Here is a 15,857-nt window from a genome sequence, read left to right as displayed (position 1 = left end):
TTAAAAACAAAAAAAATAATGTCTGTGTTGTAATTTCCTCTTTTTTCCTTCTGTGGAAAAAAGCTCAATGGAAAGGGGTTTTTTTAAAGTATTTTTTTTTTAAAAAAAGTCTATATATCTCAGTAAAATTAAGAAAGAACAACACAAGCTCTCCAAAGTGCCCTTATTCATCAGCGTGATCTCACTGATTCATTGTTAGCAAATGCAACCCAGTGACCTCGCCGTGGCCTCCCGTGCCGTGACCCCGGCCAGCCCAAACATGCATTAGGCATCAATCAAAGCAGCCAATCAAAGTGGCTCCTATGTGATTGGAAGGAAATGGGGGCCTAATGGGATCAAACTGTGACTGGGACATGTGTGTCTGCAACACGACCGTGATCACCGCAACGGCCTAACGTGAGGAGCTGACAGCAGGCAATACTCTAAAGGCAAAACCATCGGCACTTTTAAAGATATACTATGCTAACTGTGATGCAGTTAAACTCACAAAAAGATGAGCTCTGTGCAACAGAATATAAATAAAGAGCTACATTTTTGCGATTTTTTTTTAACTTGAGTAGTAAACAAGGGTAATAACTAATGTTCTGCTTCTTTCTCTGCCTCTCCACTCGTGTGTGAGTGAAGCCCACCCACGAGTATGATGGCCCAAAGCTGTGTCTTCAGGCCTCTGTGACCTGGGGCTAAGCCAAAGACTCAGAAGGCAGACATACACACAAACACACCCACATGGGCCACAGCCCACCTGCTGCCAAAATGCCAGATTTTGTCTAAAACCAATCTATGAGCTCTAAACCATCTCTAAGTGGTAAAGATTTATTTGTGGAGCTTATTTTGGGAGATAGTAAGCTGGTGCTGCCCCTAACAATTATGTCCATGATTTATTTGAATTATGTTGTGAATGCTGAAACCTTCAATGCAAACCTTAGACTAACCAAACACATACATGCTGACTCTCTCACATAAGATATGGAAGAGGACACCAACTTGTGCAAATACACAAATGAGAGGTTTCTCACATACAGATGTTCTCCAGCAAGCAAACGCGAACACACACACTCAAATAAGCAAACACACCTTGTTAAGCCTATGACAACAACAACACATATAAACTTTACCTAAACTCATAAATGCAGAGTGGCCAGATAGCCTTGTGTGTGTTTATGAGTGTGTTTGTGTGTGTGTGTGCTGAGACAGCTGCTGTTTAATCAAAGTGATGGAGCCTCATTCTCAAGCTGCTGTTAATGAGTTTTCGCCACTTGTGTGTTGCACACAACTTTCACATGTGTGCAAACACACACACAGATGCTGGGAATCTTCGGCCAGGGCTGCTCTCTCACTCCAACTTCACTCATCAAACACACTGTCCTGCCAGCTTGTTGTTTCCCATGGTTACTAGTGTAGTGTAACTGTGACTGGCAGTTTGGGATTACACAGAGCACAGATAAAATTCAAAATTCAAGGTGAACCGTGGGGCATAAACCCACAGACACCTCACTTCCAGACAGCATACCACCCAGGCCCGTCCATCATTCAGATAAACAAAGGCCTACCTCCATCCCTGCTCACACTACCTGTGGGTTTCATTGCACTGAATGCTGCCTTTCTCCACAGTGTGTCATAAATACACATCTCTCTAGGTTCAAATGAGGCCTGTCATGATTCTTGCTCCTCAGGGTGGTGGTCTCCCCTTCATCTTCCCCCAACCCAGCCCTGTGCGCAGTTTTTACCCTACAGGAGGGCTGGAGAGATTGGACCCACATGTTGGCAGGCCTTATTTGCTTTAATAAGCTAGATTGGGGAGACTGAAAGGGGCCTTTTGGTTAAATGACACCAGAGCCCAATGGGGCAAGAATCTCAGAGGCCTCACAGCCTCTGATCTTGCACCCCACCCCACCGCCACACCTCTGCACACTTGTTTCTGAGGTGCCTGGTTCTTTCCGTCTAAGTCTCACTTTGGACAGAAAGGCTTGTTAGCTCCGGTGAAGGCTATTATCCTGTCAACTTAATGTCATCATTTGGACACAATCCATGACTGCTGGAATAATTTGTTACTTGTCAGAGCAAAGACAAACAAAGGGAGCCTGGGCCAACAATGTTACCTGCTAATTACATGCATGTGGTATATTTCTGTGTCAAAGTTTATTTGGTCTCAAGCTCAAGTAAGCTCATTAAGTATTTGTCATATTTTCATATCAATCACTTAATTTGAGCTTTTAGTAAAGTTTACTCTAGTGCATAATGTGACAGTTAAAACAGTGTACAACAGAATAATATTTAAAAAATGATCCCTGGGCTCTTTCTATATTCAAAATATACTCACCAAATAATTCCCTCTAAACTTATAAACTTCTATTCCTAAACAGATTTAAACCACATCCTTTCTTCTTCGCCTAAATTATTAACACCCAAACAGAAAACCCTTTGGCCATAAAGACACAGCTTTCCAGACTTCCTTTCTTGAGCAATTAATTTAGTTTATTTCATGCTTTTCCTATAAACCACATACCCAGTGGAGATGTCAAACAAGCACTGTTCACCAGATTCTAATTCTTCTTATTGGGTTTGGGGCTCAGGGGTCAGGTGGGGGCAAGACAAAACAAAGGCCTTGATATATTTATCCTTTGCACGCAGCTTGTTTCCATTATTAGAGCCTTTATTGCCAAGAGACTGAAGTTTCCAGTCTGATGAAGAAAATCTCCATAGGCCCTCTGTTTTAATATGTTAATAATGATGCCAAAAACATTAATAAACGGTAAATTACATCTTTTTCTATAAAATTGGTTTTCTAAATTTATCCCTTTTTCCCCTCTAAAGACCTGCTCAACAGTTTCTAATCTAATGTGTAATGTGACCCCCACCCTTTTTTATAAGTTTGACCCGCGTTAACAGTTTTCTGAAATAAACTCATATAAACAGATAAAGTGCAGCAATGTTCAAAGTGGGGCTTGCTGCACTCAGTGTGAGACACTGACTGCATCTAGTGGTCACAAACCACAACTGCAACTAGAGCAATCAACCCTCCGTCCATATATTAGAGGGTTACAGCATTCACTTTAATTCACTGTAACGTACAGTCACAGTAAAAAGAAAGTACGTCTATGATTTAATGCATTAGGATTTAATGAAAATAATCTGTCCCTAAAAGGGTCTTAATATTTAGTAAATACAACCTCAGATGAATTACATCACACGATATATTATTTTAATGTGACACCATTATATATTTAACAAAGTCAAAATGCAGAAGCAGTATGTGAAAAACTAAAAACATCTTTACTGATTCCATAGGAATTAAGAGAGTAAGTAGCAGCCACGTGCTGCTAATCAAATGTACTTGATTAATTGATCATCAGCAAGTGTGAGCACCTCCATAAAAGCAGAACTTTTGTCAGTTTGCTTGATCAGTCCAAAGAGGACATCAATTTCTCTGAACTTACAGAAGCTGTTTTTGCTGCTCATCAATCTGGTTATAGAGTCATTTCCAAACAATCGGAAGTCAGTTCAGTGAACAAAAGTATTCACAAGTGGAAAACATTCATGATTGGTGCCAATTTTACCAGGAGTGAAAGCCCCAGTAAATTCAGACTGTACTGGCCTTGGGGTGAACTGACTTTAATGTTCAGACAAACAGCAAAAAACCCAAGACCTCTATCTTAGACTCTACAGGCCTCAGTTAGCATGCTAAATGGTAAAGTTCAGTAAAAGGGATTGGGAGGGTTGCCGAGAGCATGTCTTTCCTCTCTAAAAAGAACATGCACGGCATTTCAGCAAGAACATGTGATACCAACTTTTAAGCACAGTGGTGGAGAGGTGATGCTTTGGGCTAGTGTAGAAGTGACAGGGCCTGGACATTTTGCAGTTATTGAGTAAACCATGGACTCCTCTGTAAACCAAAGTATTCTTACTCAAATGTGAGCCCATCTGTCTGACAGCTGAAGCTTGACCAAATTTCTATCATGCAACAGGACAATGATCCAAGGTGAAAGACCCAAGGTGTTACAATGGCCTAGTCAAAGTCCAGACCCCAGCCCGACTGAAATGCTATGGTGTTACCTTAAGAGAGCTGTGCATAAGAGAATGCCCATAAAAATGAACTGAGTGGGCCAAATTCCTCCACAATGATGTGAGGGACTGATAAAGAAAAACAAGTACTTCAAGTTATTGCTGCTACAGCTGGTTCTACAAGCTGCTGAATTGTGAGGTTTCCTTAGTTTTTTTTTTTTTTTTTACACAGTGCTTGTGCATTTTGGCTTAGTTTTGACTAAGATTTAACATCCTGTTCAGGTTGAGCTGTCCTCACCTTGCAGGAGGAAGCCAAAAGAGATCCATCAAGTTTCCAGCCGAGACTCTGCACCTGGTCACCGTGCTGCTCTAGAACTGCAAACACGCAATGGATCTTTTAAAGTGGTAAAAACTGGAAATAATGTTAATGTTAGACAGTGACAAAACAATGACAAAGAAAGATGGTTTGGATGGTTTGGAAAAAAGTGGGAAGCGAGGACAGATTGACAGCACAAACACAGACAAGACAAAAAAACAAAACAAAACACACACATCAATGTAAAGACGTCACTTCATGAAAATGCAGGGAAGAGATGAGGCCATAAATCAAGCACACAGTGTTCAGAAAACACAACAATAAAAGTATGAGTGGTTTACACCTTTTACCAGTGTAGGCATATGTAAGAAATTCAAAGCATGGCACGTGTAAGCTGAAGTGCCATAAGTGATCACAGCATAGCTTGTGTGAATTATTTCACCATGACACACACCAAAAAATGAAGGGTGCTCTTGTTAAGAAAGTGACACACAAAGTAAAAGTGAAGAGCGAAAAAACAAACAAATAAACACAAGAACCCAAACACACGCTCACTTAGATGCACATTTTCTCATTCAGATCTTGCTCCTTGACCACACATGGAAAGAAAACTACAAATGAGGGCGATGAAAGACACGGTGGCAGGTTGGATCAGCAGTGAGCAGCAGCAGCCAGGCCAGCTGTCATGGGGGGTGGAGAAGGAGGGACACAGTATATGTGTGTGGGTTGGGGTTGTTTTTTTGGGGGGGGTGAGGCCAGAGGATAGTGATTATATCCTGAGACCAATCCAAGGAGACTGGGGCCAGGATTGCAAACCAAAACATTACCTCTGCTGCTCCAGCACTTAGACAGAGCCACAGGGCTGTAAAACGTAGGCAGTGTCAGTGAGAGAGTCTCCAACACAAAAAAAGGGCAAGCACTTCACTCCACTCCATATATAAACTTTTGTTACACACAGAAACAAAATGCGGCACATTTACTGACAACTAACTGACACAGACTGAAATGTTAAATGTGAAAAACAGCACGGCACATGATGTACGAACAAAGATTTTGAGATTTGTAAAAAATTAAACTGTGCTCAGCTGCTGGTTGTAGTTACCTGCTAGCGGTGCTTCCTGGCAGTTGGTGTCCCAAATCTGAGCAGACTTAGTGGTGCCAACAGCCAGCAAGCCAGAGGAGGTGGGGTGGAAGAGCACCAGCTCGAGCCTGCCCTGACCTGGCCGCAGGGTCAGCTCTGGACTGCTGGACTGCTCCTGCGCCAGATCACACAAACGCCACAGCTTCACCTGCGCACACAAAAGGACAAAAAATAAAGATAATGGCTCTTTCTCCCTCTTCCTGCCATCTCTGTATCCATTTCAGGGAAAAAACAAACCTTCTTCCCTTTTCTCCCCCTCTCCCTCCTCTTAGCAAAACAAACAATAGGACTAGATCAGGTGATTCTGAATCCTCCCTTAGTTACACTACAATAGGCCTAAGCTGCTGGGAGGATTCCCATAATGCACTGAGGGTTTCTTCTTCACTCACTCACTAAATGTGTTTATACATGACTCTGCATTTAATCATTAAGTCAAATTATGTATTTCTCTAAATGTTGAATAATTTGGGGTCTGGGCTCATGTTATGTTTCTAACATCAATATCAGATTACATGAAAATTTATGAAAAAGAGTTTATATAAAGTCTAGTTAAGTCAGGAAAAACACACAATTGAGATCACGTTTCCCAGACATTTTCCCTGCTCAGCACAACCAAGCTGGTGAAACAATATGACGTGCTGGCAAAAGATAAGAGGAGAGAAAGTGTTTTGCAGATGCGGAGCATTGCAGATCACTTTGGTTCGTGTGTGCGGCAAAAGTTGCATATCTTTACGGGTCTGTGAGGTAAACCGAGCTGCTGAGTATGAAGACGCAGAACCCCGCTCAGCACATTCCAGTAAGATGGGGCACCTGTGGCTGAGAGAAAGGAGTCTTCAAAACGTTTAAATAGGAAAAACAATTCAAAGTCCTGGCAGGAATAACAAAGCCTGAGATGATGGAACGTTGGCTTATGAGTATATGTGAATGAAGAACGAACAAGGTCAGAAAGAAGTAGGACACTGAACAGCTCACCGTTTCATCTGCTGAGCATGTTGCCAGGAGACTCTCATCAAAAGGAGAGAAGTCCATGTCAGTCACAAGATCTGACAGGAGAGAAGGAAAATTAATTAATAGACATTAGCATAAGATATTAGAACCAGGTCATGTGTCTACTTTCACTTCTGAGAAACATCATGTAGATTTCTCATGTGATTTCTGTTTTTAAAGAGTTTAAGAGGCAATCAAAAGGATTAAAAAAAAAAACCTACCAGAATGGCAGGAAATCTGGGTGACAGCCCGCTGGCCGTCTGAGCCTGGTTGGACTGAAGACAGGCCCAGCATGCCTCCACCTGTGGACACGTACAGCAGACAGGAAATGTCAGGAATTATCCTTCCAAAAATTCAAAATGTTTCTTCTAACTGTGTTTGATTTTTAGGTTATGTTATCTTGATATTCTGAACTTGGGTAACAGCAGTATAAACATGACTCATACTGTAAAAAGTGGATACTTCTATCTGACAAAGATAAGCCTGAGTAAATTCAAATGTATTTTTAACATGATGATTTTATTTAAGAAGCGGAAAAAAAAATCGATCCAAACCTATCTGGCCCTATTTGAAAAGTAACACCCCACCCTTGTTAAATCATGATTTAACTGTAATTAACCACATTTTTGAAAAGCTGAGTTCAGTTTCAGTAATCAACCCAGGTTGGAAAACCTTACAAAGCCATATCTAAGGCTTTGACACGTCAGTGAACCACAATGAGAGCCATTATCCACAAATGAAGGAAACTCAGAACAGTGGTGAACCTTCCCAGGAGTGGCCGGCACATCAAAATTACTCCGAGAGTGCATCGACAACTCATCCGCGTTTGGCGATCAGCTCACACCCAAAAAACGATGATGCAACGCACACCAGCAGGTGTGCAGGAACCCAGTCTTGAACCTGATTGATATCCTTTGGCAAGACCTTAAACGGCTAATTTATGCTCAAACACCCTCCAATGTGGCTGAAATAAAACAATTCTGCAAAGAAGAATCAGCCAAAATTCCTCCACAGTGATGTAAAATACTCATCACCAGTTATTGCAAACACTTGATTGCAGTTCTTGCTGCCAAAGGTGGCACAAACAGTTAGATTCAGTTTGCAGGCAATTACTTTTTTCAATTACTTTCTCAGACAGGGCTAGGGAGATGAAATGATGAAATCATCATTTAAAAAAATGTGTTTTGTATTTACTCAGGTTATCTTTGTGTAATATACTTTTTTTGATGATCAGAAACATGTAAGTGTGACAAACATGCAAACAAAAAAAAAATTAAGGCATCAGGAAGGGGGCAAATACCTTTTCACAGCACAGTATAAGGGAATGTTACTGTTCTGCCAAACCTTTATAGTCTTACCAGCCTGCTCAGTATTGAAAGCCACCAGCTTGGAACTTGCTTTGATGTGGTTGCCCTGGGAGGCAAAGGAGCCAGCACGGACATTGTTGATCCACTCCTAGTGGAAACACATGGGTTTAATAATGCACAAGCATAAGTCAATGCAAAAAAGACCACAAACAACCATCTCCTCTTTGTTTCATAATATTAAGCCACACACTGTCACAACCATAAAAAAAAGAAAAAGAAAGCAAACGCTGCAATAAACAGGAAGGATCTGACAGAGAGCACACACACACATGCACGCATGAGTGGGAAGGAAGTGGAAGTCCTCCCTGCTTTGCACAGCAGAGAACTCTTAAAACTCTTTCATAACATTAACAAGGCAAGAGCAGCTAGAGGAAAGTGTGTCTGTACAACATGCTCCAGTAAGTACTGCTGCGCTGCTATTCAGGAAACTAAGAGCAATCCTGATGGTCATTCAGCCGCTAAAGGGCACTTTGACAGCTCCGACAGCCTTGCAGAAGAGATGTATTGCTGCTCTGTTCATTCATTTCAAAGCACTCTTTGCATTTATCGCAACAAGACTAGACATGTTTGTGTCAAAAGCGAGGTAGACAACAAATGCAAATACATCACACTAGAGGCCGTTTCAATCCCAAACAAAATCCCAACATATGACTTAACTTAAATTCCTCCATCTAAACCACATATAATGCTGATTATTACAATAACTGAGTCTATAAAACTTCTAGTTATATCATCTGAAAGACAACTTTATGTTCACTGGTCACTTTCTTTCACTACCTTTTTTAAATTCCTCTGCAGGCCTATGATTTGAAGTAGCTTTGACATAAAATTGCTTTCTTTTCTCATTCTATCCACATAAACCTGCATCTCCTCTTGACCAACATTTCACCCCTGCACTGAGTATAAAATGTCAGCACACAGACACATGACTTCACATTAAATCTGCTCTCCGGTGCAAAGGGCTAGTTTAACATTCACAAGAGCAAAGCACCACCTGCTGTCTTAAACCCCAAGCACAGATTTGGAGAGATACCACTGTTTCTGTGCATGCCAAGGATTGCCTCTGCTTTAAAAAAATAAAAATAAAAGGCTGGGGATTACATTATAATATACACCTCACAAAGCAGAGCTTTAGGCGTTTAAAGTTGAGAAAGAATTGGTCCAGATTTGTATGCAAGACACTGCAGTCCAGTCCAGACATGTCAACAATTGCAATCTGCAGGACTACTATCACTGAAAAAGAGGCAACTGTGGTAGTTATATGGTAGTTATATTATTATTATTATTTTCCTTTCCCAGTGGGGAAATTTTATATTTTTTCCCATTGGCTGAAAATCGGAGCAATCAAAACCATGTAATACTGCAGCAAAGAGCTAATAAGCTATTTTAACACAAGTATGGTGATGTGCATCACCACAGCATCCCATCACGGCTGACAGCAGTGTGCAACCACAGTGATTTCAGTCTTCACTAAGAGCCCACAGAACACTTGCATCTCCTGCTCTGAATGCTGTGCAGATTTCCAGATGCAGGAAGTTCAACATCCCTTGCAAACACGCAGGCGTTCCCCACAAAAGAGCACACCACAGAGCTAATTACCAACGCTAACGCTAGCTAGCAAATCTGCACCTATTCTGTCGCTCGCAAGCTACTCACATCTTTCTTGGCAATTTTCGGAGTGGTGTTTTTGAATTTGGAGGTCTTAAAGCGATTCATGCTGCCCTCTCAAACTGACTTTCGTGCCTTCCGGGTGTCTGTGTCGAGGTGGCTGGTACTCGGCAAAGGAGGGTTCCTTCTACAGCTGACAGTTCAGCCTTGCCGCTTAAGTGTTCGCTCGCTTTGCTCCACGGAGCTGTCCGATAGGGCGGGAGATTTGTTTCTGGATGTGTTGCTGTCTTCACGCGCTACGCCGTGTTGCAAAAGGTGTGCATCCTCTTTCGTTTGTCACTTGTTATGTTCGATATACAGAGGAAAGTCAGGGGAAATTGAATAATTTTAGCCGGTCGTGATTTATATGATGTGACTTCTTAAGCAGAATTTATTTAAAAAAAGAAAAGGTGATTTAAGTTAAATTTTCAAAGCTCATGTTTTCTTGACAGAGTGACATCTCGGATTAAACAGAATATCTTTGGGGTTTTTTTTTTTTTGTTTTTTTTTTAGTGGGTGACGCCCACTGTTTCCCGAACATGCGCAGAGCGTCTTGAGCGGCGGCCAGTGTAGCAATGATGGCGTCCTCGGCTGCTCGTTGCTCCTCACGTTGGCTTACAGTCGCCGTGTCTTCTGGACAGCGAAGAGCTGTCAGTGCTATTGTGTGCTCTGGGCATGGAGAAGTCCGGAGTTTCTCTACGCTGCGGGCCGAAAAACTGTGGCGCGGTGGGAGCCTGGTGTGTGGCGGAGTGGGGAAAGCGGTGACATTGAGAGGGCTGTCAGGTGAGAGCTGTGTTAGCCATATGGTAGTAGCCTTAGCTAGGCTAGGCTATTCTAGGCTAATTGTTTTGTAATTGAAGTTCACTCGAATGACGCAGGGTAAGACAGCTAAATAAAAGTGCCCTCATTACGGCTCAAGCAAACACTGAAGAAGAGACGAGCTTGGAGACCGGCGCATTTTTATGATGCACTCTCAAAGTTGATCAAATGTGATGCAGTCAGTCTTGCATACTTTGCAGCCATTAAGTTCAGTTTGCAGGAGGCCGATGCCGGTGTTACATTTTGCTGCCAGACTGTAGATTTTGGCCTGGTCAGTAACTTAACACTAACATTAGACCCGTCAGTTTGACTAATTCACATGCTCCACATTTTGAGGGGGCTTTAGGGATCTGTGTTGTTTCTAGAGTCTTCTGTCAGTTAGGGTTAGTCTAAGTATGCTTTCCATTCATGTCTTTTAGCATTATTTGTCACCTACACTCGCTAACTAACCGCAGAAACGATGTTAAACAGGCTAATTAGTGACACAGTTACACAAACACCTACAGAAATATCCACAGCTTACTTACATTTTTATTCCACATCTTATTTTTCAAGAATTGTGTTATTGGAATAATCCCATAGAGGAAACCATCTAACATGATCCACAATACTTCTTGTACAGTGATTTGTGGACAGATGAGCCACAACTTGAACTTTTTAGTTAAAAATGCACCACTGCATTTGGAGAAACATCTCATTTATCCACACATACCTCTTAGGATCACAGTGGGGCTACAGCCTATCCCAGCTGTTATAGGCTACACCCTGGATTGTCAGTCCATCACAGAGCTAACGGAGAGACAAACAACCACACATTCTCAGATCCACACTCTAGTGTTATTTGGTTGTAGATGCATCCAAGTATTACATTAAAACTGTCCTCCATCTGGCGTCTTTTACTTGTCTGCATTTCTCTTTAAATGTCTTGAAACTGTACTCACACCTTTCACCCTGCTGAACAGTTCCAGGCCTCAAACCACCAAACGCTGTCTACACTCAGTCCTTTCACACAAGTGCCCCAGCCAGCAGCAAACAGGACTTTTACCAGGTTCTTGGGGTACCTCGCACAGCAACACAGAAGGAGATCAAGAAAGCCTACTACCAGGTCTGTTCCTGCCTGAGATGCAGCTTGAACTGAGCACAGTAGTGTTTGCAGTAGCTGACGGTGTGTTCATGTTTGCTGTCCCTCAGATGGCTAAAAAGTATCACCCTGACACCAACAAAGATGACCCACAAGCCAAGGAAAAATTTGCTCAGCTGGCTGAAGCTTATGAGGTTTGGTTTTGGGCATTAATTCTACTCTAGATTTGCTTTGCTCATTGAAACCTATGAAACATCTCCAGGTTTTACCATTATTACCTTACTTTGTTCTTCATAGGTTCTTAGTGATGAAGTGAAGAGGAAGCAGTATGATACATATGGCACAGCGGGCTTTGATGCAGGTCAGGCGGGTAGAGGGCAGCATTACTGGAGTGGACATGCCAGCAATGTGGATCCAGAGGAGCTCTTCCGCAAAATCTTTGGAGAATTCTCTGGAGGCCGCGGCTTTGGAGACTTCGGCGCCATATTTGATCAGCCACAGGAGGTTAGAGGGATATTGTGAAATAGGGTGAAGTGAAGATGAGCGGTTCCTCAGCTGATTCTAATTGAAACAGTTTTATTTTATCAATTTCCTCTTCTTACATGTTTTGTTTGTTTGTTTTGCCTCCCTCTCATAGTACATTATGGAGCTGACATTTACTCAGGCAGCAAAGGGAGTCAACAAAGAGATGTCAGTTAACATCGAAACAGCCTGCCAGCGCTGTGATGGTAAAGGCCACGAGCCAGGCACTAAGGTGCAACACTGCCACAACTGCAATGGTTCTGGCATGGTAAGAGCTCCAACAATGAGTTCATCTCGTTTCTATCTCTTTTTTTCCAAGTGTGTTATTAAACATAAATTTTCCCTGCTGTAGGAAACAGTAAATACTGGCCCATTTGTGATGCGTTCCACATGTCGGCGCTGCGGTGGCAAAGGCACGGTCATTTCCACCCCCTGCCACTCTTGTCGTGGCACGGGACAAACCAAACAGAAGAAGACAGTGATGGTTCCTGTGCCTGCAGGTCAGTCACACTCAAGTCTGTTTATCTGACTACTGTTTACACGCTGCACATACCTCAAGGATTTGCATTCATTTTTAATGAGCAGGACCATGTGCCAAAGCAAGCTTTGCTGTAGGCTGTTTCACAAAGTTATTGAAACATTGCCTAAAAGGGCAGCTTCACTGATGAACATTGAGTAAAGATAGTTTAATCACTCAGAATTTGAAAGAAGGCAAAGATAAAATTACTCTTAACTAGTTAAATACATAATGTGACTCGAGTAATGTAATCAGGGTTATTTTGGCTCCTTTTTTGTCCGTATAGTTATGCATATTAAATTGAAAATGGTCTTGTGCCAGAAAGTTAATTAGCTCTGTCCTAAATGTATAATTAAATAGTTGTAGACTGGAGGATAGTTTATCTCTGTGTTGAGGTGTTTAGTCTAGAAAAACAAAATAGACATTTAATCTTAAAAATTTAAAGTATAAATTTAAGCGACATCTCCTCCCTGTACCTTTTTAAAGCCTGCTGGTGTTGATCTTAATGGGATATTCTTTGAGATGGATTGTTCCACTGTTCAAATTAAAAGTCGTTTTATTTAATACTACATATTATGCCCTGCAGGAGTGGAGGATGGTCAGACGGTGAGAATGCCGGTTGGAAAGAAGGAGATCTTCATCACATTTAGGGTGGGTATTTGTTGTGCATCAGTTGCTGCTATTTAATGCTAATCTCACAGCCAGACCTTCCAGAAGGCGTGGGTTTCCTTCTGAGCCTCTTTAATGGGATTGTCGTGTGAATGTGACCAGGTCCAAAAAAGTCCCATATTCAGGAGGGACGGCGCAGACATCCACTCTGACCTTTACGTATCCGTGGCGCAAGCCATCCTGGGCGGCACAGCGAGAACACAGGGCCTATATGAAACTCTGAATTTATCTGTAAGTAGAAGCTCTTTGTACCCGAATAACAACAATTTTGGGCAACATTTCAAACACATTCAGTGTAACAATTGACTGGATTTCTCTTTAGATCCCTGCAGGCATCCAGACAGACCAGAGGATCCGCCTGTCAGGGAAGGGAATTGCTCGAGTCAGTGGCTATGGCTTTGGAGATCACTACATCCACGTCAAAATTAAAATACCCAAGTAAGACTGCACTGACATCCTTGCAGTGTAATTTAAAAATGTATTAAATCACAATAAAGCTAAAACCTTGTTTTCCTGTACAGGAATCTCACAGATAGACAAAGAGCTCTGTTGATGAGCTACGCTGAGGATGAGACGGACATAGAGGGGACGGTAAACGGTGTCACTGCCACCACCACAGGTACACAGACAGCTTCATCTGGTTTCCTGCTTTTTTCATTACCTACTTCTACCTTCTTCTGTGTTTTTTACTGTGTACTTCTGGTCCACTGAAATAAGATTGAGGAAAGGAATTTCTGCCTAGTTGATAAACCTGGCTGATGGAGTATCAATCTCTGTCCAGGTGGGGGCAGCAGTGGTAGGCGGTCTGAGGCAGGGCAAAGAAAACATGACAACAAGGCAGAGTTGAATCAACAAGTTGGCTTCTTCTCCAAATTAAGGAAATTATTCAGTTCTTCCTGACAGCCACAAACCAGGTAGGACTGGTTACTGATTTATGTTCATCTCCCACTGAACTTTTTCTTGTGCTGTTGTTCACAAACAGTAAATTTTTTTTAATATACTTTTTTAATACTTTATCTGGTTTGTGGCTGTCGCATAAGAACACAGTGCATTTAGCCAGTTTAGGGATGTATCAGGTGTCTGCTCCTTATCTTTTCAATTTGGCTGTTTTTCTTGTTGTCTTAAGTTCTTTTTTTGTTTGTTTTTTGCTTCCTTTTCAAGGTAAAAGATCTTCCATGAACTGAGAGCCTCCATCAGTGTGTCAGAAGACAAGTAGGAGGACAACGGAAAGAGGAATACTGGGATTTGGACAACTGTAGTTCTGAATGGAGTATTACAGACCTACCTACCCAGCCCTGTATCAAAAACCAAGAGGATTATGCACTTTGTACCTCTGCCAAAGTGGATCCTGGAACAAGAGACCAGTCCCCTCTCTGTCGAGCATCCATAGAAGCAATGGTGATAGCAAACACTTGTAATTTCTTATTTCAATGTTGATTTTCTATTCTTTATCAGAAGAGAAACATAACGGTGATAACAGCATCCACATGCGCACAAATAAGTTATTGTATCCACAAAGACTTCAGGTGCAGTCTAAAGTTTTATTCAGGGTTAAACAATCCTGTTATTAATCTTTCAGTTCTGTATGCATCAGTTTTGTTTTCATGCTTGGGCTTCTCCGTTTCCTCAGCGCTGCCAGACCTGACAGGATAAACATCAAAATAAAGTTTGCTGTGGTGGGCTGGAGGTGTGTCAACAGTGGAAAGTAAAAGTCTCAGAATTATCATAGAAGATCGAACTGTGGAAAGTCAGACTTTCCTGAACTGTGAAAACTGATTTATTCTGATCTGTCATGTTGCATTATGAGAGAGAAATTGATTTTAATCCTCAACCACAGTCCACATGTACATAAACAGCTGTAGAGCATACATTAATGCATCAATGTGCTATATAGAAGAGAGATACTGTACAGCTCTAATAAAGCTAGGCCCCAGAAAAAATAAAGTTCACAATGCTTTGACTCTGTCTGCACCTTAATGTTTAACATGTCTTTGTATATGCACTGATCGTTTCATTAGGTACATCCGTAAACACAGATGCATTACAGCGCTACTGCTCCGGCACTTTTACATTTTCACTTTTTGTTGACATTGTCATCTTTTTATTGTGTGGAGGGCATTTGTCAGAGGCAAGATTTAGGAAAGTCAGCACAGGTATTAACAGCTGTATTACATAGCTGTAAGAAATAATTGGTAAAAACTTTAGATAATATTATAACCTAAGAGAGTTCCTCTGTTTTTCAAGTTCATTTTTTCCCCCGAAAGTCTAGTTTTTATATTGTTTTTCAGATCTAGTTTTAATTTTTCCTCATACCCCCTCAGGGATGGAATTTGTGTGATTCTCAAGCTCTGGTCCTCTACAGGCAGTTGAAAGGCTTCGTGTTGTTGATTTTTGGGGTTGACAAATCTTCTATAATAACCCTGTGAAATTGCAAATATCTCATCAAATCACAAGAGGTGGTTTCTGTCCAAGGCAACAATCTCTATCCTTCCTTGATAATACTGTATGGTTCAAAGACATAAAGACAACAACAGGGTACCAAAACACTATTACTACTGGCGAGACACACACACACACACACACTTTAAGCAGGATGAGAAAGAAGATCCTGCAGAGCCTGGGTTCCATGGAGATGAAGGATTTAGCGCGTGTAATCAGCCAAAACTGTAGAAATTATTAACTTTTTTTTCTGACTCTCTATACCCTTTTTCAGTCTTATGTATGAGTAATCAGCTCATTCACTTTGTTTTATGTGTAAATGAGTAAACTCATTCCCACACAAAGTGTCT

At 41.6% G+C, this 15,857-nt stretch overlaps 2 protein-coding genes across 3 annotated transcripts in view; one reads left to right on the top strand and one right to left on the bottom strand.

Annotated features, from left to right (window-relative positions):
- coro7 (coronin 7) overlaps nt 1-9,659 on the bottom strand; it is a 111,518-nt gene extending 101,859 nt beyond the window's left edge. Inside the window, exons 1-6 of the mRNA XM_084925937.1 lie at nt 9,470-9,659; nt 7,805-7,901; nt 6,668-6,748; nt 6,432-6,502; nt 5,421-5,607; nt 4,301-4,377 (exon numbers count right to left, since the gene is read on the bottom strand). Coding sequence (XP_084782063.1) covers nt 4,301-4,377; nt 5,421-5,607; nt 6,432-6,502; nt 6,668-6,748; nt 7,805-7,901; nt 9,470-9,529 — 573 coding nt within the window. The 5' untranslated portion in view covers nt 9,530-9,659. The remainder of the gene's footprint in view (nt 1-4,300; nt 4,378-5,420; nt 5,608-6,431; nt 6,503-6,667; nt 6,749-7,804; nt 7,902-9,469) is intronic.
- A 335-nt stretch (nt 9,660-9,994) lies between these two features.
- Nucleotides 9,995-15,028, top strand: dnaja3a (DnaJ heat shock protein family (Hsp40) member A3a). 2 transcript variants are annotated; one of them, XM_084925940.1, is made up of 12 exons: nt 9,995-10,243; nt 11,242-11,384; nt 11,471-11,554; nt 11,658-11,864; nt 11,998-12,150; nt 12,235-12,382; nt 12,986-13,050; nt 13,171-13,299; nt 13,391-13,506; nt 13,590-13,687; nt 13,850-13,982; nt 14,230-15,028. In XM_084925940.1, the coding sequence occupies exons 1-11, from the start codon at nt 10,036-10,038 to the stop codon at nt 13,966-13,968; spliced, it is 1,470 nt and encodes a 489-aa protein (XP_084782066.1). In that variant the 5' UTR covers nt 9,995-10,035; the 3' UTR covers nt 13,969-13,982; nt 14,230-15,028. The 2 variants fall into 2 exon arrangements, with proteins under 2 accessions (XP_084782066.1, XP_084782068.1); XM_084925942.1 differs by lacking the exon at nt 13,850-13,982 and having other exon boundaries at nt 10,013-10,243.
- Nucleotides 15,029-15,857: the final 829 nt, after the last annotated feature.

This window comes from Perissodus microlepis, chromosome 4, assembly GCF_051167445.1.
Source record: "Perissodus microlepis isolate ML-2025 ecotype Zambia chromosome 4, ASM5116744v1, whole genome shotgun sequence".
NCBI classification, from domain to species: Eukaryota; Metazoa; Chordata; class Actinopteri; order Cichliformes; family Cichlidae; genus Perissodus; species Perissodus microlepis.
Note: the sequence above shows the minus strand (reverse complement) of the source record. Positions and strands in the feature narration are given on the sequence as shown.